General features: G+C 41.7%; 1 protein-coding gene across 1 annotated transcript in view; it reads left to right on the top strand.

Moving 5' to 3' along the window:
- The window catches only part of ctnnd2a (catenin (cadherin-associated protein), delta 2a), a 363618-nt gene that overhangs the window by 305942 nt on the left and 32569 nt on the right, over nt 1-25107 (top strand). Inside the window, exons 18-19 of the mRNA XM_050057274.1 lie at nt 1856-2029; nt 6881-7031. Of these exons, the coding sequence (XP_049913231.1) occupies nt 1856-2029; nt 6881-7031 (325 nt within the window). The remainder of the gene's footprint in view (nt 1-1855; nt 2030-6880; nt 7032-25107) is intronic.

Here is a 25107-nt window from a genome sequence, read left to right as displayed (position 1 = left end):
GTTACTAAAGTTTTCTCACAGCAAAGGTCAGAATCTCATCACGTCTAAATGTGTCCTAAAACCTAGTCCTGCATCTATCAGATAAAATGAAGGACATGCATTTTCACATCATTTCAAATACTTATTGTCAGTGTTTTCAAAGCATGCTGTTAACATACGGACACATTGAACTTGTATGGCAACCAAAAAGAATTGTTATTATAAATCCTCCTAGCACAACGGACTTAAGGCCTAAATTTCAAGTAAAGGAAAGACACAATCTTCTGAATAACATAAATATAAAGTGCCTTTCCGTCACTGCTTATCCTATTAGGGGTTATGAGGGGGCTGGAGCCTATCCCAGCTGGCAATGGGTGAGAGGCAGGGTACACCCTGGACAGGTCGCCAGACTATCACAGGGCTGACACATAGAGACAGACAACCATTCACACTCACATTCACACCTAGAGTCACCAATTAACCTGCATGTCATTGGACTGTGGGAGGAAGCCGGAGTACCCCCAGAAAACCCACTTTTTTTTCTACTTCCTGTGAGTGAAATGGGACTGTGACTGCTCAACCAACAGTCTGAATCTTGTCTTAAATGCAGTTAGTGACATTGTCATGCATGTGTAGGTGCTCATCAGTGAGGTTTTGGTGTGTTTTAATAGTGTTCGTTGCAGTGAAAGCTGACTCACAGCTGTATGTTAATCCAAACATGGTCATGGTGTGTATTGCTACCTTGGTTAGAGCATGAAAACCAGTCTCAAGCCCCTTGTACACTGCCAGATTTTCCACGAATGTTGGGCCGTTTTGGCGGGAAGCTGTGAGCGTTAGGAGACACAGAGCCGGATTGGCGAGTTGATCTGAGGTTCCCAATTTTCCGCCTCGTAGGGTAGTCATATTGGCGGAACCCTTTTAGTTGAAAAAGACAGAGGCAGCCTTCTGCAACGGGAGGGGCTGTTGAAGACTTGTGGGAGGAGCTGTTGAGGACGCCGCACGTGCGAGCCACTGGCGGTGGATAAACAGGAAACAGATGATAGCAGGAATTAGCGAGCAGCTAGTTGCCAGAGGGAAACACAAACTTGACAGACACTGTAAAGATGAGCAACTGGGGAGACAAGGAATTGCGCGCCCTCCTTGTCCTCGCAAATGAAGAGGTCATTAACCGTCAGATGACGGGGACGATGAAGAACGGGCTGACTTACGAGAGAATTGCCAAAGGACTGACCAGCTGCGGCTTCCCTCCCACGTCACTGTTTACGTCACACGCTCAGCTACACGTTTTGTTACTTGCTCACGCCCCCCATTGCCCCGAAAAAGGCGCATTCTGTTCTGTTTTGCTGCACTCCCCGATTTTGTTTTCATACTGCCAATGCTGAAAGACTGATTGGGCTGTCCTGCAAATTTTCACAATTCCTGTTTAAAAAGGGCTTCAGATAGTCTCTATAGCCAGAAAGTAGCAGGGTGAGTTGCTCTCTATGCTGTCATTCCTCTCACATCTTTCTTATGCTGTTGTTCTCTCTTGAGAACTATCTACACGTGGTTAACAATCAATTAGATTGGCTTAACTGAGTGAAGCTACTGCTGTATTAACTGGATTGGCTGCACCCACATATAGAACCGTCACTCACGTGCGATTTAGTGTAACACCCCTGGAGCATCTGGTTTCAGCTGAACCTCCAGTGGTTTAACTTGACATCTTGCTGCATTGATGTACAGGTGTACTTCAGGACTGTGTGACATCTCAGAGCTCACTTTTGCTGAAACACACTTCTTATTGCTGGAAAAGAGCTTGCAATGTTTACTCAACTATCTTTTCATTAATGAAAGTTAACATAAAATAACCTGTCGCATTCTGTCTCCTCTTTCACAGTGGGATGGCGTGGGCCCCTTCCCGGACACAGCCGAGCCCCCCAAAGGGGTTCAGATGCTGTGGCACCCCACCATCGTCAAGCCCTACCTCACCCTGCTGTCTGAATGCTCCAACCCGGACACCCTGGAGGGAGCAGCCGGGGCTCTGCAGAACCTGGCTGCAGGCAGCTGGAAGGTAACTGCCTGATTTGATATGTTTCTCAGTGCTTTCAGACTTCTTTGCCACACATAAATATCATCAGAGCCCACAAGTATAATCACGAATTTACTGTAAACAATATTCAGGCACTGGTGTTTTGACTGTAGAATTAATATGCAGATGTTCACGCTGCTCTCACAGTCCTTGTACTGTACTGTCTACTGTTAATGTATATGTGTCCTTATATCTCTTTAATTGTCCATTAGTATGAAAGAAGGGATTCATCATTAGCTTGTCCTTTCTCAGCCATGCGGTGAAAGCAGAGAAACACAGTGTACACACATTATTTGTGCAGATAAACCACAGATTAAACAGTTTATTTACATTTTTATAGGGTGCTGTTCCTCTTTTATATCTTCTATACTGTTTTTTCCAACTTCATAGTACTGCTGTCTTATTGTTTCTCCTATTTTAACTTGCACTATTTTTACTCCACTCCATACATCAGAGGTATGTGGGCCCAGGGACCATGTTGTGTTGTATAAATGTTAATGTTGCACCTTGATCCCAGAGACATGCTCCTTTATTCTGCCCTGCAAAAAGATGTATGGTAAACTGACAATGAAGTTGATTTGATTTGTAAGTAGGACAAAGCTACAGTGTGCGTGCAAGTGTGTAATTATATGTGAAGGCTACCTATCTGATGGCTGAGTTCTTTTTAGAAACTCTCACAGCCTTTAACCGACAACTGCTCCGCACCCAGGCGGTTAGATGTAACAATACTTCTACCCTTTCACGTACAAGGATTAATAACATAGCTCTGATTTGGCGTCTGTTTATTTAAAATTTTGTAAGGATAGTTTTCAGAGAGTAATTTCACAGGATGGAAATTCTAAGACAAACTGGCCTTGCTTGCCATTGACAAGTTAACAAAGGATTAAAAATCAACAAGGACACTATGGCAGGTTGGGTGTGTGCCACTTTTTCTTTTCAACCCTGATCATCTAGTTCTGTCTTAAATCACATTCAAAGGCTGATTTGCAGTAATTACCACAGAGTCCAAAATATACACAGCTCAGACACTCAGTTTAAATAATGTTCTGTTTGCTCACTCCGCCATCCGGCTGACTTTGACGAATCTCCAGCACAATCCCATGTTTTTATATGTTCTATAGTATATAATATTGTTCAGCAGCAATGCAATAACTGTAATAATGTAAAGGCTCCAAGCCTGAACACACCAGGGAGTAGAGCCAGGGTTCAACAGCAGCTGACTGATGGAAACAGCTAGATGGTAATCATATATGAGTCATGCAGTCACATTGGAGAGTATTGGTAAAGGCAGCTTAAGCCTTGAGGGAGGTGCGTATATATAAGGGTATGAGGCAGAAAGTGTGAGGGTGTAACCTTGGAATGACCTTGGAAAACTGCATCAGACATTGTTGGTTGTAAACAGGCTATGCGGGAATGTTGATGGAAGTGTTTATGCGGTCAAAAAAAAAAAAAAAAGAAAGAAAAAGCTAAGTCGAAAGGTTACATTACTTTTGCTGTTTGTGAAAACTTGAAGTCTAGAGGCAGTTACAGACAAGGAAAGCACACTGTGGTCGAGATAGATGTCTCTGTGGTCCTGTAAATGTGCGTGGGAGTTGTATGTATCTGATTTTGGTTTTGTGAGTTTTTCCATGGGTAGTGGAGTGGACAGAGAAGCGGAGATGGAAGAGGAGGCTATAGAAAGACAAGGGAGAAGGAGGAAATGATGGGGGCAGGTGGTCTTCAGGAAATCACATTTTCTATTTTGGGGCCCGCATGCATGTGTGTGTATGTGTGTGCTTTGTTGTGTCTTCTCTAAGCCATCTCCCTCTCCTGACTTTGCTAACAGTTTCCAAAGAAGCTGTGTTGGCGTGCTGCTGGCACACTCTACGCTCTGTTCGCTAAGCTCTTGGTTAAGACATATGATCATTTCTCTCCAAGGGTGAATTATTTCCTAAAATGATTATGTGCACCATAGTTTGCCCATTTCGGTCTCCAAGAAAAACAATAGTGTTCTAACCTTAACGTACCTCGGAAATTATTCTTTTCACGCAGTCTTTTAGCTTCACACTTGACTTACTGATATCTATTCTTGGGTGCTGCTTAGCTCATCCCCAGTCTTCTACAGTTGACCCACAACGCGGCACCACTTGAGCCGTTTAGGGTTGAGTGGTCTATTTAAGCGTACCTTGATAGTTATTGAGGGAGGATAGAGTGGTCTCCAAGCTCAAAACTCTTCTCTCTGGTTCATGTAATTCTCCCTCTTACAGTATATCACTGGTGAGTCAGTGTAATGCCTCAGCCCTTCTTATATTGACCCGTCTCCCACTCGACCTCGTCCATTGTACTTCATGTCTCTTTTTCCTTTTTCCTACTGTACCCACTTTAGAAAAGAAAGAATAGATAATAGCAGATCTTCATTGTCAGATTGCGCAAGTTCAGCAAGATTCAATTTGCAAGTTCTGCATCAGTGCTATAATAAATAGGTAAAAAATAAACAGCAAATAGCAATAAAAGCTACGGCAGCTGTCACAGTGTTGTAATAAAGTCACTTGTGCCAGATAAGTGTTAGGGCAGTCAGACAGATTATGGGGGAGACGTAGTGGACTGATGCAGTGCAGATATAGCTCTAGAGAAAAGGCTATTTCTCAGTCTGGAGGTGGGAGCGTAGAAGGCCTTATAATGTCTTCCAGATGGAAGGAGTTCAAACAGATGGTTGCATGGGTGTATGGGGTCCTTACAGATGCTGGTGGCTTTTCAGAGACAGCATCAGCCATCAGTGTCCTCCAGGGCTGGGAGCTGTATCTCAGTGATCTTCTGTGCTACAGAGACAACTCGCTGAAGAGCTTTCCTATACAGTGTTGTGCGACTGTGATACCAGACAGAGATGCAGTGTGTGAGGATCCTCTCTGTGGTGTAGCGATAGAAAGTCACCAGCATCTGTCGGGGCAGGCCAGCTTTTTATGCCTCTGTGCTGACAACAGCTATGGCTGGAGGAATCCTGTTTTAGCTTGTCCATCTGACCATCCATTCGTCCCATTCTCGTGAACATGATATCTTAAGAACCCTTGAGGGAATTTCCTAAAATTAGGTACAAACGTCCACTTGGATTTAACAATGAATTGATAAGATTTTGTTAAACATCAAGGTCAATGTGACCTCACATCCGTCCCATTCTTGTATACCCAATATCTCAGGAATGCCTGAAGGGAATGTCTCCACATTTGGCACAAACGTCCCCTTGGACTCAAGGATGAACAAATAGGATTTTGGTGGTCAAAGGTCACAGTAATTATGACAAATTTTCACACAAATGACTAAGAGGATAAAATGATGAAGTGATGACATTTTATATCCAACAGGTCAAAGGTCAGCTTCAGTGTGACATCACAATGTTCTTCAAAAGTACTTTCCTGGCCACAACTCAATGGGTGCGGTTACATGATGACTTCTAATTCGGAATGAAATAAATCTGAATGAAATCATTCGGAATTAAAGTCTTTCCAGGTAGTTTACATGGGAATTATTCATTCCAAATGAGGGTTTAATCGCCTTTTAGTCGCCTTTATTCGGGTCTGCGCAAGGTTTGGGGCAGTGAAGGTTTTTGATTGGATAGTGGGCGGGGCGGATGTTACGTGTTTACGTTTATCGGAAGAAAATATTGTCGTCCTCATTCCGGATAACAAGATGCTTGACGACGGCGTTCTTAGTGCCTTTTTCGGGCTTGTTTGCTTATATTCTTGAAGCAGCAGTACAACAACAACCTTGTTCTGCTATTGCTTCGTCTGTTGAGGAGGAGAAAAGAGGTAGAAGGTTGAAGAAGGGAGATAGAAGACCGTGCTTTGGGGAGTGGAAACCGGTGAGTGCAACGAGTCGTGGGCACGCTATATACGGCATCGCGCCAGAGGGGCAAGGAAATGAACATGCGCAGAAAGACTGGAATGAATTTAAAGAGGAATGAGTGTATACAAGTGCGAGTTCATTCAGAACTAGAAATGGAATATTCCAGCCCCTTACATCAGAATGAATTTTCAGTCGCAATGGACATTTTCATTCCGAATTATGTGTTTACAAGATCACTTTTAATAGGAATTAACTTTTATTCCGAATGAAAAGGGAATTAAACTGTCCATGTAAACGTACTCACTGTATTGGTGACACTAATCTTTGGTGCCTAAATTGAAAGTGTGGTGATTGCGTGGACCTTCTGTGCTGCCGGGTTGAAGCTGTGTGTGAAGCATCCTCATTTAAAAGGTTGAAGCATTGTCTGCTGTCATGGCTACATATCAATCTGGACAGACGTGGATGTAAACTGTAACTGCAACCTGACTGGTTGGCAGAACTGCGAGACTGTAATTCTAGCTCAGCTTGTATTCACAATCTGTTGCTCTGTCTGGTTAAAGACAGAAAATAATCAGCGTGGTGACAATAAGACAGTGTAAGAAAAAGGATGAATGGATTAAAGATTCCACAATGCACAGGTGTGACCACAGTGACCCCATTGTAAGGAGAAACCAAACAAGCATATTGTCACAAGCATGTGAAGAGGATGGTTTTGGTATTTTTGCCATGCACTGTCTTTTGTATACTTTGCTGTGTGGACACAGTTGTTATTGCTGTGGCCTTGCATCCTCTTTATCCCATTCAAGGAGAAGACTGTTGAATAAAACCAAAAAAAGTAAAACCTTTGTTTTAGAAATAGAATTTTTCTTTATTACTAAATCTTAACAATGCTCTTGTGAAGTACATTGCCACCACAAATGTACCATGGGATTGTTTTTACTGTTGCCTGGCTACGATACATGCATTTAAATTTTTGCTATTTTTGCTATCCTCCCCCTGATTTCTCCTCGTCAGTGGTCGGTGTACATCCGGGCTGCTGTGCGTAAGGAGAAGGGCCTTCCCATCCTGGTGGAGTTACTGAGGATAGACAACGACAAGGTGGTGTGTGCCGTGGCCACCGCTCTCAGAAATATGGCCCTGGACATCAGGAACAAGGAGCTCATTGGTGAGTACTGATGAAAACTTTTCCCAGAGATGATATTTGGTGGTGAAACATCCCCGCCTGGTAGACAGTCATTAGCTCTTTTCAATCTCTATCAAGTTACATGAATTTGGACACCTGCAGTGCTGTGCTCAGTTGCAGTCTCTGTTGTTTGTTTGTGAAGAGCGTCCTGAAGCCCATTTTCATCTCTAATTGCATTCTCTCAAAGCTGCTCCACTGTGGTCTGTCCCTGTCACATTGCTCTCATTTCGAGTATGCAAGTCAAGAGCTTGTGTACAAGTGATGTAACACAAGGGTAAAGAGCCTGTAGCCAGTTGCACCAATTAGAAGTAATTTAACACTAATGCCAGCCTGTAGTTACCTCATAGTAACATAGTTTGATGGCTCACTTGGCTTGTTCCACTTGGAGAACTTTGGTGCTGCTTTGGCATTTTGACCTAATGGGTTAATGATGTCTTTTTTTGAGACCATTATTTGGCAATCACAAACTACAATCAAGACTATATGATGAGCTGACATTTTAAATAGGGTTGCCCCATGAAAGTCAAAGATTCAAATCATCAGTGAACCTGCCGTCGACTGAGGAATGGGGGGCGGCATTTTGATCCCCAGATTTAGCTGCAGAGTGAGTGCTCCTGGCTTTCACACTGCTCTCCGGAGTCTTGGCAAAACATGTTGTTGCATCTCCAGTCTTTCATTAGCGTAGTTAGCATGCATCAGCTCAGAGGGCTAACTTGGCTTGTTTACTATATTACATGATCATTGCTGTCATCCTGAAGGTCCCAATGAACCCTGTTAAACTCTAACTCTGTATGGAAAAACAGGAACGAATAGTCAAATGCTTGTATTAAACGGACAAATCTGAGAACTGAGGATGTCTTGTAATTTAATTAATCGAGGCCAGAGTATGTTTGTTGTGAGAAAATTAGAGTAATACGGAGAGACAATTCAGGGAGGTGAGTAAAGTAAAAATACATGTAGAAAAAGATGTAGCTGTGAGAGAAAGTACAGAAAGAGGGAGAGTGTGAGAGATACTCTAGCAGGGGAGATGATCAAATCAAAGAGCTGCATTGGGCTTTGAAAAGCACACTGTGGTCATGAGTGCGCCTCAGTCAGGCTAGCTGACTGGCAGCTACACCACATCTAGTGACAAAGGATAACTGGTTAGCTAACACATTAGGATACTTTTATATTGTGTGAATGCTCACATGTGGATGAATGTTTCCCTCTGTGTCTACAAATGTGTTTATGTGTGTGTGTGTGTGTGTGTGTGTGTGTGTACAGTATGTGAGCATGTGGCATCACCCCTCACCGTCTCTGGTATCTCGGATTATCTCGGCTTCCTGGTGGGCTCAGTGGTTTCTATAGCAACCCCGCTACCCTCAGCCTCAGACGAGGGACATGTGGAGCCTCTCTGGGTTTCGCCGAAGTGTTTGTAAGAGCGACAAGGAATACCACAGGCACAGCTCAACACGCCCATACACCACGTCTGTCTGGCGCACGGCTGCAGATTACAGGATAATTGAGGGCTTTGCACAAAGACGCTTATCAGTCGGATTTGAATGGTTTTTGTTTATGTTTGTTTGTCTGTGTGTTTTCCTTTCCTCAATGCACCTGCAGATGTATCAGCGAGTCATTTGAATATAAAGTTAGGCGCTGTAGAAACCCTCACAGGTGCATTCATTTATTGTTTTGCAAAACACGTTTTAAGGCACATTTTCTAGATATTAGATAATGAAATATGGGCGCAGGAATTATTTAAATGCACTTGATCTATATCGACTCAAACAGAATTGTTAATGCAGTAAATTAGTGTTTCCCCTGCCACCAACCAGGTAGCGTTTATTAATGTTTAATGTATAATATTAATAGGATATTGTAGTATTTCAAGGTCAAAATGCTGCTATAAATCCCTTTACATTAAATCTGCCTGAAACATTTGCTTTCACATTTTCTAAATAGATGTGAATAAAATTTAAAAAAAAAAAAAAAAACAGTCCACATACTGACATGATTTAATCGAGTCTTCCATTTGACCTTTTTTGACGAGAACAGCTAACGTCTGCTCTGGAAATCATTAAAATGTTCGCTAATTGATTAAAAGCAATTGGTCAGTTTTTACCTTTTAGTCATTTATAGCCATTAGCTCCTCAAGCAGAGAAAGATAAAGAGGAGTTATGGAATGAGAGGCAGACACTGTAATGGATGTGCACTTCGTCGAGAGAAAGGCAGGCAAAACACACAGGATGATTGAATAATGTAATTACTTCCAAATTCACAGGGAAAATCAATTCAAATTTGTTTGGCATTTTCATTTGACTACACGCTTGACTTATTCAGCTGCAGGATAACATGGTTTAAGTCCTGCGTGTGATTAGCTCTCCCGGTGTTATTTCAGAGACTTAAGAGACAGACAATAAGACAGAGATAGAGTTATGGAGGCAGATTAAGATATGTAATAGAGAGAGATAATTAGGGGCATTGCAGATCATCATTTTCCCGTAGCAACCGCGGCTGGCACCATCAGGAAGGTGCTGGCAGACTGATTAAAAATAGAAACACCTGGGCAGGAAAACAGAGATCTTGAGGAAGATTGGTGTGGTTTTGACTGTTACGCAGTTAACATTATTATTATTAACTGTCTCAAGACGCTAATAGGTTAATGTGACACTGGAGTATGATCCTCCAAAACCAGATGTATTAAAGCTTCCTTAAAGGAGACCTATTTTGCTCTATTTTAGATTCATACTTGCATTTTGGGTTTCTACTTGAGCATATTTACATGCTTTAATGTTCAAAATACATTATTTTTGTCATACTGTCTGTGCTGGAACACATTTGTTCAACCTCTGTCTGAGATGCCCCATTTCAGTGCCTCTACCAAAAAGTCCAGTCTGCTCTGATTGCTTCTGACAAAGCGAATGACTTTAACAGAGTATAGGAGCTCTTTCTACCATGAAAAGTCACCAATAAAAGGCTTCTAAACCAAAATCTTCACAACTCAACATGTTATAGTGGAAATTTGATCTGAAACTGGGAAGAAAATGATCTAATTTGCAACCAAGATTACTTGTTTCCCTGATTTTAGCATGTTGCTACATGTAGCAGTGTACTTGCAGCGGGGGAATGCCTGCAGCGTAGCTGAGTGGCACTTTCTATCTTAGAAAAAAATCACCAATGAAGGGTCCGTACACATGCCACGACTTTAACCGCCTGGAAAGTGCGAGGTCAGGTGCTAGGCGCTACTCTTGTGCCTTTTTTGTGCCAGCTTTCAGGGGCACGGCAGCAGGTTGGGTCTGAGGTTGCTAAGTGTCCTCAACAAGCACCATATCACAGCCTGTTTACCTGAAATCCTGAGTGCAGGGCTGTTGTCTTTCCAGGCGCTGTTTTGTAAGTGTGTATTAGACCAAAAACATTGTCCTGGGACAGGTGTAAAGCTCTGGTAGCCCTGCACTAAAGTGATCAGCCTATATATTTCCCACAGACTGATATTTACGGAAGACGAAAAAGATATCTGTCAGCTGTGATTGGTTGTCCCTCGTCACATGACATGCGTTGCACGCTGCTGCGTTCCAAAAGTTTAATTCTGTTTATCCCAGGGTGCAGCCTTGCCCTGAAAAATAGGGACTTAGGAACGTGTGTGCACCGCAGCAGCGTGGCTGTGGCGTTTGAGCATGTCTGCTGCGCATCTACATTGAAAACAAAGAACGTGGTGCGCCCCTCAAAACTTTTAGACCAAAATCTTTAGAGCCAGACTATGATCCAAAATCAGCAAGAAATGAAATAACTTTGGCAAACAAGGCTACACGTTTCCCTAACATTAGCATGTAGCTACATGTAGCACTGTAGGCTGCGTATTGTAAACACTTGCAGTAGCATACCTGGAGCAGATGACCATATAAAGAAATCCCTCATGAACTGACATCAGCTTGTCTCAAAAGTAGGTGAAAATGTTGACAACAGAGTGTTTAGAACGGTCTGAAGCCTTAGGTATTTCCTTACAGGGTTTACTTTCACATTCATTTAAAACATCTGACACTGTGACATTATAAACTGTATATGACTTAAAATAAGGAAAGGTGTAGGTCCCCTGTAAGCCATTTCAGCATAAAGTGGCAGAAAGATTCTTGAACAGGCCAGTCGTTTATCATGTTCTTATGACCAGTTCTATTCCTTGCATTAGAATATAAATATTTAATGACCCTGGATTGTTCCTCAAATTAATGAAAAAGGTTATCTAGATGTTTATTTTCGTCAGCTACTCTTAATTTGTCTCTTTATCTTTTTGGCTAAAAAAAAGTTTTATATGAACTGACATTGTTGTGGTTTCACAGGCTTGTAAACAAAAATAATGAGGTAAAAGCAGCTGGAAAATGCATTGAGCTGCAGGGTTTGTTGTTGATTCCCAGTGGGACTGTCTTTACCAGCAGCCCTCTCAGGGATCCATTAGTTCAATATTAAAATTGCCTGTTGCACCTAACAAGACAATAACAGTAACCTGGCTCTGTTTAGCCAGCTATCAAACATTATTTAGTTAAAACTGATCAATATCAGTGGAATAAACCATCAGTTCATGTTTAAAATCAGCTCGCACATCAACTTATGTTCCTCACAGTCGAGACAGCCAAATGGTCAATGAGCCAGAGAGCAACAGTCAGAGTTAATGACACACAATGTCACAGAAACACAGAAAGCCTCAGAGATGAAGAGGGGAAAATGGAGAGAGGAAGAGAAAAGTGAGAGGGATCAGGCAGGGTTGAGCCTTTGCTCTTGGCAAGCTGTGATTTGATACATGTCGACAGGAAAGAGGTAGATGCCAGGCACTCCTGAGAGACAAGCCCCATTTGGCCCATGTTCACAAGCTTTATTCACCACAGTGACTCTAACCTCTGAGTCAAACACCTTTTCCTTTACACCATGCACTTGTGCAGAACAACAGTTTAACCTGGAGCGACAAAGTGATTTCATGCAGCAGTTTAGGGGTCTTTGTCAGATCAAAGTTGCGCCTAATTATAATATCATTTCGCATGGCTAATCTAGAGTAAATCACCTCTTCCTAAAAATGAAAATCTTTGTCACTTAAAAACTCGTGCGATAGTGTGTCATAAGCTGTTAGTGCCGGTAAGTTTGGCAGCAACAGCATGGGGGAACAGTAGTTTGCATGAGAGCTCAGCAGAGTGAGCGGAGATGAGAATCATCTTTCGCACACAGTAACCTCGGAGTGTCAAATCCTCAGGAAAGCACTGTATGAGCGAGAAAGCGAGAGGGAGGGAGCAAGAGGCACAAGGCTGGAGAGGAAAAAAGGAAACAGCAGAGAGAGACAAAGTAAGGCTGAATAAGGGAAGATGAAACAGAGGAGGAAGAGAAAAGGGCATTGCAAGCTAAAGATGTATATGTACGCTTATAGCTCAGTCCCTATGTAATGTGATTTAGTGGCATATTGATGTCGCCAAGAATCATTCTTCTCATCTGTCAACGTTTTTGTCTTTCTCCTGATTTCACCTCCTTCATAGTTTTTGATTTGCATAATGCACTGTACGCCTGTGTAGCAATAAATGAGTCCCATTCACTGCTACACCGTCTGTCAGCGCAATTCTTCCCCATTTACTTACAGATGGTAATTTGACACACATGAATTGGGAACAGCACCAGAATGCCAAAAAGACACTGTTTCATTTTTATTTTTTTTAGATACAGCAAGCATTTAACTAAAGGTTCCCTTAAACACACGCTGTGCTTGCAACCAAATCCAAACCAAAGTGAGTATTTAATAAAAAAAAATAAAAAAAAAGATTAATGCAAAAATTAGAAGAAAAAAAAAACAGTATTAATTTAAGACAGTAATGAATTGATTTCATGTTTTGTACAAAGTGACTGGCTCCGACTGCTAAATCTAATTGAGTTTCTGTATTCCACAGTAAGAGTTTAATTTAAATTCCAAAAATGAAATCCTAATATAAAGTCCTACAGTATACCGGGGATTGCATTAAATATGTGATGCATAGTAATATGAAGTTGGATGTGAAACTTTTTGAGTTACACTTTTTAAACAGACGTACTTTATTAAAGCATTTGGATTCAGGTTTATTGCTGGACCAAGCACATTCAGCACCCTGGGCAAGCCTCCCCTGGCGGCCCCCAACCCCACCCCCCAAAAATATATAGACCGAAAGAATGAGGCTGCAAATATAAGTGGCTGAAATGAGTTTTCTCCCTGGGGTGGCTGGGCCCAGCCCTAGAGATAGGATAAGGAGCTCGAACATCCGGAGGGAGCTCGGAGTAGAGCCGCTGCTCCTTCATGTCGAAAGGCCAGTTCAGGTTGTTCGGGCATCTGATCAGGATGCCTTCTGGGCGTTCATGGCACGACCCACTGGTAGGAGGCCCCGGGGCAGACCCAGAACACACCGGAGAGATTACATATTTCATCTGGCCTGTGAACACCTTGGGGGACTGCAATATTTTAGCATTGTTTTATAGTGATATTTGTGATGTGCGCAGTAGGGGTGGGAATCGCCAGAGGACTCATGATACAATATTGTCATGATACTAGGGTCACAATACAATATTACTGTGATACGTTGTGATTTATTACCTTTTTTCAAACTGCAAATCATTGCCCCAAAGGAAAAGTTTGTCAACATCAGTTTCACCTCTTAAGAGTTAGTCTGTTCATCTAACTTCAGTCATTTCTATGGAAGGTAAATGGTAATGGACCTGCACTTGTAAAGCACCTTTCTGGTCATCTGACCACTCAAAGTGCCTTTTACACTAAGAGTCACATTCACACACTGGTGGCCGAGGCTACCATACAAGGCGCCACCTGCTACTCAGTTTTTAACACACACACACACCAATGGAACAGCCATTGAAAGCAATTTGAGGTTCAGTATCTTGTTCAAGGATACTTCGACATGCAGACTGGAGGAGTCAGGGATTGAACTGTTTAGTGGACGACCCACTCTACCTCTGAGCCCACATGCAGCAAAATGTGATGCAAAGCAGACAGACTGAACAAAACACCATCATAAAACCTGTCAGAAATGCAACATACACCTGATAGACTGAACTGTGGGCAGATTTAACACCATCCATTAAGGTCATGAGCGAAATACTTCACATGCAGGTATCTCGCTAACAGAGTGGCAACACCCATGTTAGAAGCGTTGCCTGTTACATTCTTGTGCTGCCTTTTTCAGGAGGTCTGTAATGTTTGCTACAGAGTGACTTGTGTACTGATCTAGTTTGGACAACATGAGACAGCAGTCATCAGTCCTCTGTGAGATAATGTGTCGTTATAGTCACATATGAATCCACTGACCTTGAAGTCCAGGTGTCACAAGTAAACGCCACCCTTCCTGTTGTACTCCAAGGTTCCTCAACTTTATGATTCACTTCTCTGTGGAGCTTGGGCCAACTTTAACAGCAGGGCGGAGTCACTACCTGGGTTCATGAGTTTTTAGCTTGTAACAAAAGCCTTCGTTTTCAGCAATGCTGTATGGACTCAGATCTTTGCACATGAACTTAACTTCTTCGCTCTCTCAGAGTTGGATGGTAGTTTTGTCAAGCTAAGTGTGTCCAGTGTTGGTTGGTGTTTCGGCGGAGCGGGTTTAGCATTAGCTTGGCCGTCGGTGGCTAGCACTGTCTCTGGATGTTGGCGTGTGAAGTGAGCCCTCATGTTTGTAGTATTCCCGGAGTATTTTATTTTCATATGACACTGCTTGCAAACCGAATCTGTCATGTCCAAGTCCTTCTTTCTTAAAATATGTCCAGATGTTTGACTGAAACGTAGATGGCGCACATCAGCACCATCTAGTGGACCAAAAAAGCAATGGATTTTATTATTCTAGTACCAAAAGTTGTATTAAAGTGTGTGTCTGCAAAAATTAATAATGTATATGATAAAAGATTGGTACTTGGTGACCGTGTATTGGTACAGTATTGCCACGCAAATATCGCAGTACTGTGCTGTATCGTTTTTTTCCTCCACCCTCAGTGCACATACAGTCGAGAACTGCAGCAAATGTTTGAAAAGACATCAAGAAAATCTTACCAGTCACCTTCTAAATACCAGATTTGCTGGCTACCTTCCTGCGCTGGGACTACAGTAATTGACCTCCAACATCAAACGAGGCTCACCATGGATTACTTGAAAGTGGCTCAAGCCCACATCTTTCATGTGAGTCAGGGGGCGCTTGTTTGGGTGCACGCCCAAGTTTGATCAGAATGTTCTGTGATAGGTGAAGAAGTTCCTCAGTTCTGTTTGCATCAGATCAAATGAGGGAAAAAAACCCTCAGAGTTCTGATAACACTTTTTTTTCTGATTGCTTACTGGTTGCAGAAGACACCCCTATATTTAACTTCATTTTGGCAGTGGTAACAGGATCAGTGCTGATTCTGAAATGGTGGATAATGAAGACTTTTCTTTGTGAAAACCAATTGTTAAAACCTCAAAGAGAGAAAATGACTTGTCCACTTATGTACATGTCTCATTTCATCTTTTCTTTTTTCCCCCTGTCACCCTTTCTCCTGTTTCTTTGTCCTCGTCTCTTGTCACACCACACCTGTTTTTGGCTTAAGCCTCCCCTCCCACTCTCCCCCTCTCCTCATTTTCACTTTATAATGTTGTCTTGTCAACAACCTGAATATCATTCCCCCCTTTTTCTCCATCTCATTCTGCTTCTTTCTTTCTTTATTTCTTTTCAAACCTCCTCCTCCTCCTTTCATTTGTTCATCCCACACCCACCCCTCCCTCCCCGTCTCCTTCCCGTGTCGTTTCAGACATGAGCTCATAACGCCCTCTCTCGCAGTCTCTCGCTCTTTGTGTCTCGCGTTGATGACATCGGTGCTGGGGAGTGTTACTGTGGAAACCGGACTAGTGCGCCACAGGGATGTCACTAATTGCATGATTGCAAATGTGTGTGTAAGCGTGAGAGTGTGTGTCAGACACACTGATGTGAAAAAAACTGACCGGTTTTAAGCCTTTAATCTAAACATTTTATTCTCCCATACACACAAACACATATACACACACACACACACACTCATTGACAGGATGTACTCAGCTAAAATTGCATTACATGCTTATCCCACTTTGTGGATTCCTGGCCACACCAAATATTTATAGATCACCAGAGAATGTCCATTTTGTGTTTTCCTCACCCACGCCAATTTTTACATATTTTGCCGTCCCTGCTGTCAACAGACTGCACCGTGGTGAGCTTAAACAACTTTGGAAGGATGGCTAGCCAAAAAACAAAAGGAAGAGAGAGCGGCCGTGACCACTGACTCACACTTGGTTGACACACACTCCTCTGTCCCTGTTGCAGCGGTACTTTACGAAATTTCTGTGTCGCCTTCGGAATGAATCTCTCGTGTGTGTGCGGGTTTGGCATGTCTTTTATCAGCACACTTTGTTCTCCCTGGCATTCTCTGTCCTCTGCTCCACTGTGCCAGACTGGGGAGCACGACAGACAGAGAAATAGAAATAGAGAACAATAAAGAGGAATGGAGAGGGAAAGAAAGGGCTGTCAAATGATGAGATTTTTTTTGGGTCTCACAGCTGTCCCTCCAGGATCTGACTTATGTGCTTGATCTCTGGAGGTGCACAGATACATACTTTTTCTTTTCTAAATGACTTTGACATTTTCAAAGTAACTGATTTTAATCAAGTAAAATGATGGAGAAGCTATATAGTGTAGCTTACGCTTACCATCAAAATGGGAATTCTCTGTCACTGTGAGTGCATAGATAGAGGGTGCGTGTGTGCTTGTGTGTGTGTGCATCTATACATCTTCCCGAGCAGCATCTTCTGCATGTCAGTAGAATGTCTCTAATGAAGCCACAAGTTTCTCACAGAGGGGAAAAAAAAATCCCCGCCTTGCCTCCCTCCCTCTCTCGCTATCTCTCCCTCCTCTGCAGTTTACACTGTAAACCTGTCACCCACAGACATCAAAGAGAGACACAGAGGGCGAGATATAACTGGTGTGAAAAGCACCAAACACAAGAAGGCAGAATATTTTTACGACGGGGGAAGCGACGGCATGCCGCTTTCCAATTTACCTCCATTTCTGACCTGTTTAAACCTGCTGTGTTTCATCTGTTTGTTCTCTCGTCTGCATTTCATTTTATTTGTTCATTTATATATTTATTTAATCGCAAGTTAAAAGGAATACACCTCGCACTGCTGCTGGGAAGCAGACTGTCTTTGGAGGTCATTCATATCTATTTTGGTTTGATGAGAATTTGAGGATGTTGATAATTGGTGACTACGGGGTCTGTGCGTGTGTGTGTGTGTGTGTGCGTTTATATGTGTGTGTGTACAGTATGAAATTCATATTTTTACTTCTTTGTGGCTGCTTTCCAAATGAGCCAGTAATCCAGAACTCATTAGAATGCTGTGTTTTTTGTGATTTGGATTATAGTAAGGGAAAAATAAGTGCAAATAAAATGCCCCTCCCTCCTCTCTTACTGACAGTATTGATGTTTTAGTGTATCTTTAGGGTGTCTTTCTCAACATAATTCTGGTGTATGGACTTATACTTGTTTGAACTCCAGAGGCTGACATCTAAGGCCCATAACTTGTCAAAGACGTAATATTCCCACATAACAGAAACCAACACCCTGTTGCTTTGAATCTGGCGCCCCCTGTCGAAGATGTCATGTACTGCTGATTAAATTACTCCCCGGGAACCTCACACAAAGACACTGAAACACAAGTTTTGACACCAAACTTTAAAAGCAGCTACAGCACCTCATAATTATACCCCAGTTAAAATTCAGCTGGTGTCAAATCCACTCATTCAGGCAACACTTTAACTGAGTGCTTCCCCTGTTAAGAGAAAGATTGTTTACACACATGATATTTATCTGAATGGTCTAAAAGTGGTCAGATTAGTTCATTAGGACAGCAGTTGCTCTTAGTTTTTTTATCTCAAAACTCAAAAGAGATTTCACAGCTGCAGGCTAAACTACCTAATAAGGCTGCAGTCAAGAGGAAGAACTTAAAGTCCAAGACCAGGTCTAGTGGTGTTCGAGACAAAGCCAAGTCCAAGACAGTCAAGACCAAAAGAAGACCAAGTCCAGAGCAAATTGCGTCCTCTTCAAGACCATAACAGGCAATATCTTGTCAATTCCCTCATCGTTCTGGTTCCTTAACCATACTCTGTATTGGTTCTTTTTCAGTACTAAATGATTTCTTATAAAATCAGAACAGCATTAGAATTTATTTGTAATTTAAATATAGCTAAATGATACTTCTGGAGCAGCAACAGTTATGTTTACTGCGGTATATAAACTAGGACTGGGCAATATATCGCCATTGTATCAATACTGTGAGATGAAACTAGATATCGGCTCAGATTTTGGATATTGAAATTGAAACCAGACTGTTCTAGCTGTTCTATTATTTGTATCTACCCACTAAGTCATTATCTCCAAATTAATGCTGATTATTTTTTTTTAAATATAGTGTAAATGTTTTGTGAAAGCATCACTAGTCAACCCTACAATATCGTCCATATTCCCCAGCCTTAATATGAACTGAATAGTATCTCTCTGGAAACAAATCTAAGATGTTATTCAAATAAAAGTAATATTTCTGACGACAATATACTGAGTGAAGATGAGACAGAATGAAGAGAAGATCAGTCAGTCATCCTGTCCTTTGTTCTCCTCCCTCTGCTGATGTGATTCACAGCCTGCAGGTACCGCATGCAGAGAGAGGAGGGGCTGATTTATCTCAGCCTGCAGCTATGTTTACAAGAATTTGCCAGATTATTAAGATACACCGCAAACTAAGTTGTACAGTTAGACCACAGACATGTACATGGATTACGTGTTACGTGCTGATCTTACGTGAAACGCAACAGCAGTGGATGAGAAACTGCAGACAGTGCCAATTAAAATAACCATTTTTGTCCATGTTTACATGTTTATGTCTTGAGAAAGTATTGACTTTCTCGTTGAGGTTTTATTGCACTTAAAATAACAAGTGTAGTTGGAGGAGTTCAGTCCCAACACAGAGAGCAGAGGAGATGCTGCAGCCTGTTAATAAGTACAACTGATCCTGGATCAGCAGCCAGGAACAACTTGACCAGTTCTCAACAGCTGAACCCAAGACCAAAATAATTAGTAGACAAGAAAACAAGACCAAGACAAGAGCAAGACATCAAAAAAGTAATCTCGAAATCGAGACCGAACTCGAGTCGGCCTACTACAGCCCTCTACCCAATGTTTTCTCTTACTACGATGGTAAATGGCTTTTATTTGTCCAAGAACTTACTCATTGAACCCAGAAAGGCTTTATAAACATAACACATCCAGAAGCTTTTGGTACCAGTAAGAGTACAACAGCCTACCTCAGGGACCTCAACCCAGTCACTGATAACTGTGTATTAACCATCCTTTATTCTCAGACAGTCGGACGCCACAACCAATCAAGCAGTTTCATCTTTCCCCACATCTCCCTGAGACAATTACCTCCAATTTTACTTCAATAACACTCTCCCTTCTCCATCAGTAAACAATCAAATCACTCCATTGTTGAGGGTAATTGGATCTCTTTAAATCAAATCAGCCATTATGGCCCTGATGAAGCACGCCCTGCTCAGCGGGAGTTAGCGACACATGAGGGGATGCAGCACAGGAATACATTACCAGCTCTGCCTCCCAGGTGAAGATGGCTATATTGGAGGAGTTGTGTAATACAGGTTTATTAGACTGTGCAGTGATCAGCAAAGGGCTTGTTTCTCTCCTTGAGGACATGTTCCAGGTGTAGCTCACATTTCAGTGACAGAGAGAGAGGAGAGAAGATTGCACTCCAGCATGTAGAGGTGGTGTCTGTGTCACAGTAGGACTTTAAAGGACTCACCACCCGCTCGTATAAAATCAATTTTAATTTGCTCCTCAGCCCTTTTATTTCTTCCCTTCCTGCGTGACTAGTACCCATGATCACTGTGAGCTTACAGGAATATTTCTTACATGAGGTTACTGGCTATAGTATGCTGATTGATTATGCTATTTATACAGCTGTGCTCATTCTAACACTTTCAGATTAGTCATTTGTCAACTAAATACCTTAAACTTCAATGTGGCCTTGAGAGATAAATTGTATATTTAGTAGTAATTAAAGCAAAAAATGTCCTCAGCAGGGTATAAGAACATCAAAAGACTTAGCTTTTAAGATGTGTTGAATTTTGCATTGGCGTTAGGAAAGTGCAGCAACTCCCTCTCGTTTATATTAATCTATAATTTATCAATGCGCCTCTTGCAGGCTCTGGGTATCATCATGTCTAGATGTAGGAAAGAGGCCAGATTTTATTTGACTCGTGGTGTCTGAGCACAGCTTTGCTTTACTTTAGTCTTTGCTATTTATTTCTGTATGTAGTCTTAATATCTGTTCTGTGATAAAACTCTTAAATCCCCAAGAGACAAAAAATGACATTGCGAAGTTGAGATTTTTAAATAAAATCTCAAGTGTCTTACAAAGAAATCTCACATCAAAAGAAAGAAATATTCCCAAAAACAAAACAAACAATCCAAAACCTGAAGCAAGACAACCAGGAAGCCAGATAATGAGCAATGTGTATGTTCAGGTGAGATGTGTATTGGTGCGCATGCATTGCTGTATGTTTGTGTATTGTCAAGGTGAGATGTGTGTGATAGGCTTCCAGACATGTTTTCTCAGTGGTTATCAGGAGACAGCGTCTTCCTCTAACAAGGTGGGTTATTAAGAGTGTTGGAAATAACAAGGGCCTCTCTGTTTGATTCTTCAGCTATAAAGGTGTTTCATATTTCATTCTTCACAGCATACTCTAACATATATAGACTAAATTTTCTCTTTCTTTACTCGGTTTCTCTATCCTTCAGTCATTCCCCGTTTGTCGTCTTCCTCTCTCCTCGTTCTCAAACAGAGGCGATTACTATGCTGTTCTGTCACACATAGGCTCCACCCTTTACTGGACTCTATGGGTGATACGTTTCTCTAATCACGAGTATGCATCCGCCCACTGAAATTTGCATAAACATAGCTGGCCAATCAGGACGTGCCTACCCAAATCCATATGAACCTCACAGTATATAAGGCAGTACCACATCTCTGGCCATCATCCTTTTCCTCTACAGCAGTGTCGATTTCCCCACTGGTCATGATCAGTATGGCGGGCTCCACCCACTGTGCCAACAGAGTCTTGTAGAGGGCATAGCCTGTGTGAGATAGAGTACACATTACAAGATTGTGACCCTAGTTCTATTAGCACAGGCATTGTCCTCTGCCTGGGGGCTCTGCTGCTTGCTGAAGAGTGTGTAGGATGGCAGACAGCGTTGTGGTACTAACTGTGGGGTCCACGCATATTCAGGTAGGCACATACAGATTAGCCATCTGCATTTATGCAGATTTGGCCCAATGCGTGCTCTTGATTGGAAGAGAGTATTACCCATAGAGTACAGTAGAGGGCTCCGACTGTGCTAATAAAACAAGGGTTATAATATTGGAACCTTTGTTTGTGGTAATAAAACTAGGGTTACATTATCATAACCTTTGTGCTAGTATAACTAAGGTTACAATATCGTAACCTTTGTGCTTGTAGAACTAGGGTTACAATATCCTTACCTTTGTTTGTGCTAACAGAACTAGGGTTACATTATCATAACCTTTGTGCTAATATAACTAAGGTTACAATATCATAACCTTTGTGCTTGTAGAACTAGGGTTACAATATTGTAACCTTTGTTTGAGCTAATATAACTAGATTTACAATATCATAACCTGTGTTTGTGCTAATAGAACTAGGGTTACATTATCATAACCTTTGTGCTAATATAACTAAGGTTACAATATCATAACCTTTGTGCTTGTAGAACTATGGTTACAATATCATAACCTTTGTTTGTGCTGATAGAACTAGGGTTACAATATTGTAACCTTAGTTTGTGCTAGTAGAGCTCGGGTTCCAATATCGTTACCTTGGGTTGTGCTAATAGAACTAGGGTTACAATATCATAATCTTTGTTTCTGCTTATATAACAGGTTACAATATTGTAACCTTTGTTTGTGCTAATAGAACAAGGGTTACAATATCATAAGCTGTGTTTGTGCTGATAGAACTTGGGTTACAATATTGTAACCTTAGTTTGTGCTAGTAGAGCTCGGGTTACAATATCATAACCTTTGTCTGTGCTGATAGAACTAGGGTTACAATATCATAACATTCGTTTGTACTAATAGAACTAGGGTTACAACATCATAACCTTAGTTTATGCGAATAGAACTAGGGTTACAATGTCGTAACCTTCATTTCCCCTCTCCTTCCTAGCCCCTCTTCCTCTCTCTCCTTCTAAATCATCTTCTCTGTTATGCAGCCCTTTGGGATCAATGTGATGACGTTGCAGAGACTGATAGGGATATGCATGCACACACCTGTGTGTATACTTACTTACACACACACACACTCACACACACACACACACAGGCAAGCATATTTTAGGGATATGCTGACAGCAGTTTATCAGAGCTTCTGTCTGTAAGCAGAAAATACTTAGACAAACAAGAACACGCAGATATGCCTCTAATAGTTGTAACGTCTCTGTGAATACTCTTCACCTTACTTTTTGTTATTATTTAATTCCCTATAGTCAGTCAGTCAGTTGATTGTCAGTCATTCACGCGGTAGATTATCTGGCAGTCGGTCAGTAAATTAGTCAGTTAGTAAATAAGCCATGCAGCAGGTCGGTAAATAATTCAGTCACTCACTCAAGAATTAGTTAGATCATTAAATCAAGACAGAAGGTAAATGAATCAGTCAGTCATCAGCCTGTAAATCAGTCAGGAAATTCTGAGTCAAGTCAGTCAAATAATGAGTCTCCCTCTTAGGATGCAGCTTAATTTTGTCCTCGCAGCCAAAAGACAATGACCGCTGAACCTCTCTTCAGCCTGCCAGCCTGAGATAACACTTGGCCAATTAACTCACGACTCCATCCTTATAGACAGAGTTTGCATGTGCGTGTGTTATAATATGTGATTGAGCATGTGTGTATGAGCTTGCATATGTGTGTTGAAGCCTCCATATGTCTTCATGAGTGTGTTTTGGAAATTCAGAAGTCAGTAGCAATGTTTGTGGTACAAGGGCACATATATATTTACTCCATAAAGGTTGATAGTGTCACCTGATTTTCCTGCTCTGTGTTGCATTGCTGTTCTCAACCCAGATTAACTGGATTTATCAGAGGTAGTATGAGCGAGGGATTCACCACCAATCCTGTAAGAGCTCCTTGGATATCACCGTAATGGATTGGTATGGGGAAAAAAAAGTTCAGCGTTATGATGTGGGAATGTTTTTGAAAAAACAATAAGAAAAGAGTGAATAAAGAAAAGGTGGAGGAAGGGGAGATTTTAGGCTCAGCTTTTTGTTCTGATTGCATTTTTCAAGCGAGGGTACGAGCCTGTACTCCACAAGAATGTTGTGCTCCTACTTTTATTTTTCACTCGACTTAATAAATTCAAAGTAGCACCATGGGCTGCAGAAGATTACACCTCTGATGCAGAGCGGCAGTTAGATAGGCATTGGGTAGTTTCGTAGTGTTGCTGTGAAAAGTGAGTTGTTTCGATGCATTATCTCAAAAACTCAGTGAAATCCAAAGCTATTTTGTGTTTATTGCAAATTGAGTATTTTGGCCTCAGTTTTCCCCGCTGCCCGAGAGGATGTAATGGTCCGCTTGATGATGATGCGACAGAGGATTCAACACAAACAGTAGCGCTTCCTGTTTTATCTGTGGAGGAGTTGCGTTCATAAAATTTCGAAGGAGACAGTGACTCACACTGAGCAGCTCTTCAGTGTTGTGTGCACACACAAACTGGCATGAACTCACATAGTTTTAATTGGCCTTGTCATACCCAGCGACATGTCACAGAGAGGGTAGACTGATTCATTCATGTGGAGATGCTCAGTTGATTGAAGTGTACCTTTTAATGGCATCAGGGTAAGAGGGCTTGTCCTAGTAGTTCTGTTGAGTGGATTTGTGTTAAAAGAATAACCGCATTTTAGCCATGTTTCATTATTCGACAATCCCCTCTGCATCCAAATTGGCGGTTCTTTATCTGGAATGTGACCTCTGGGTTTCCTCTCAGGGGCTCGAGATGATTCAAGTGTAATTGACAGGTTTATGATGGTCGAGGCATTTCTTACCTCTTGACTGCCGCTCATGTTTGATGAATCTCAACACACCACCTCAGCCAGCGCAATCTCCTTTCTTCTCCTCTCTTCAGTTCCTCTTCTGTCTTCAATTCTTCCACTCATCATCACCTATTTGCGCTGATCTCTCCTTTATAGGCCCCTCTCCTCAGTCATCTTCATATCCGGTGATCTCGCTCTCATGGGAAACTCTCTCGTGGGAGTTTCAGAGTGGTTGGCTCAGAAACACTTCAGGAAATAACAGTCAATTGTTTCCTGGTTACGGCACCTATGTGCCAGCAAATTTGACAATAAACAGTGTAATCCTTGTAACTTTTAAGAGTAAAATAATTGTCTAATCATAAACAAGTGTCAACTGATTGGTATGATTTTACAGATACCGGTGCCATTATCAATTCTGCTTGTTGGTCTGATTTGCTGTCGATTCCCTTATGAATTCCTGATCAATTTTCTCTGTGGGAAAAAAAATAGGCCTACAATATTTGAACATTTATACAGTATTCACTTTCATCTAGATTTTATTTGTCAAAGAAAAGATCTGCTAAACCTGCCTGTGTGGCAGTAATGTTATTATAACATAGGATGTTTAATCTCAGTAACAGACGTGCTGCTCGGTTGAGAGTGTCGAATTAGCCTGTTCTCATGCACTGTTCACACATGTACTTAAAAAATGTAATGCATCACAATTTGTGCCAAACATTCACATAATCATGAGCCAGTAATTTGTATGTAACCCATGTAATTTGGAAGGCTAAGATCACCCTGTGCACAGTTTCTTTTCCTAAACCTAACTTACGTAACTTAGGTTAACAAGGTAACGTCATTCGTAGGGCGCTTCTTTGTTAGATATTATATAAACCAATGTACGAGGATATGTTGTTTGAATACGTGGC

Source organism: Epinephelus moara, chromosome 11, assembly GCF_006386435.1.
Source record: "Epinephelus moara isolate mb chromosome 11, YSFRI_EMoa_1.0, whole genome shotgun sequence".
In the NCBI taxonomy this organism is placed as follows: Eukaryota; Metazoa; Chordata; class Actinopteri; order Perciformes; family Serranidae; genus Epinephelus; species Epinephelus moara.
Note: the sequence above shows the minus strand (reverse complement) of the source record. Positions and strands in the feature narration are given on the sequence as shown.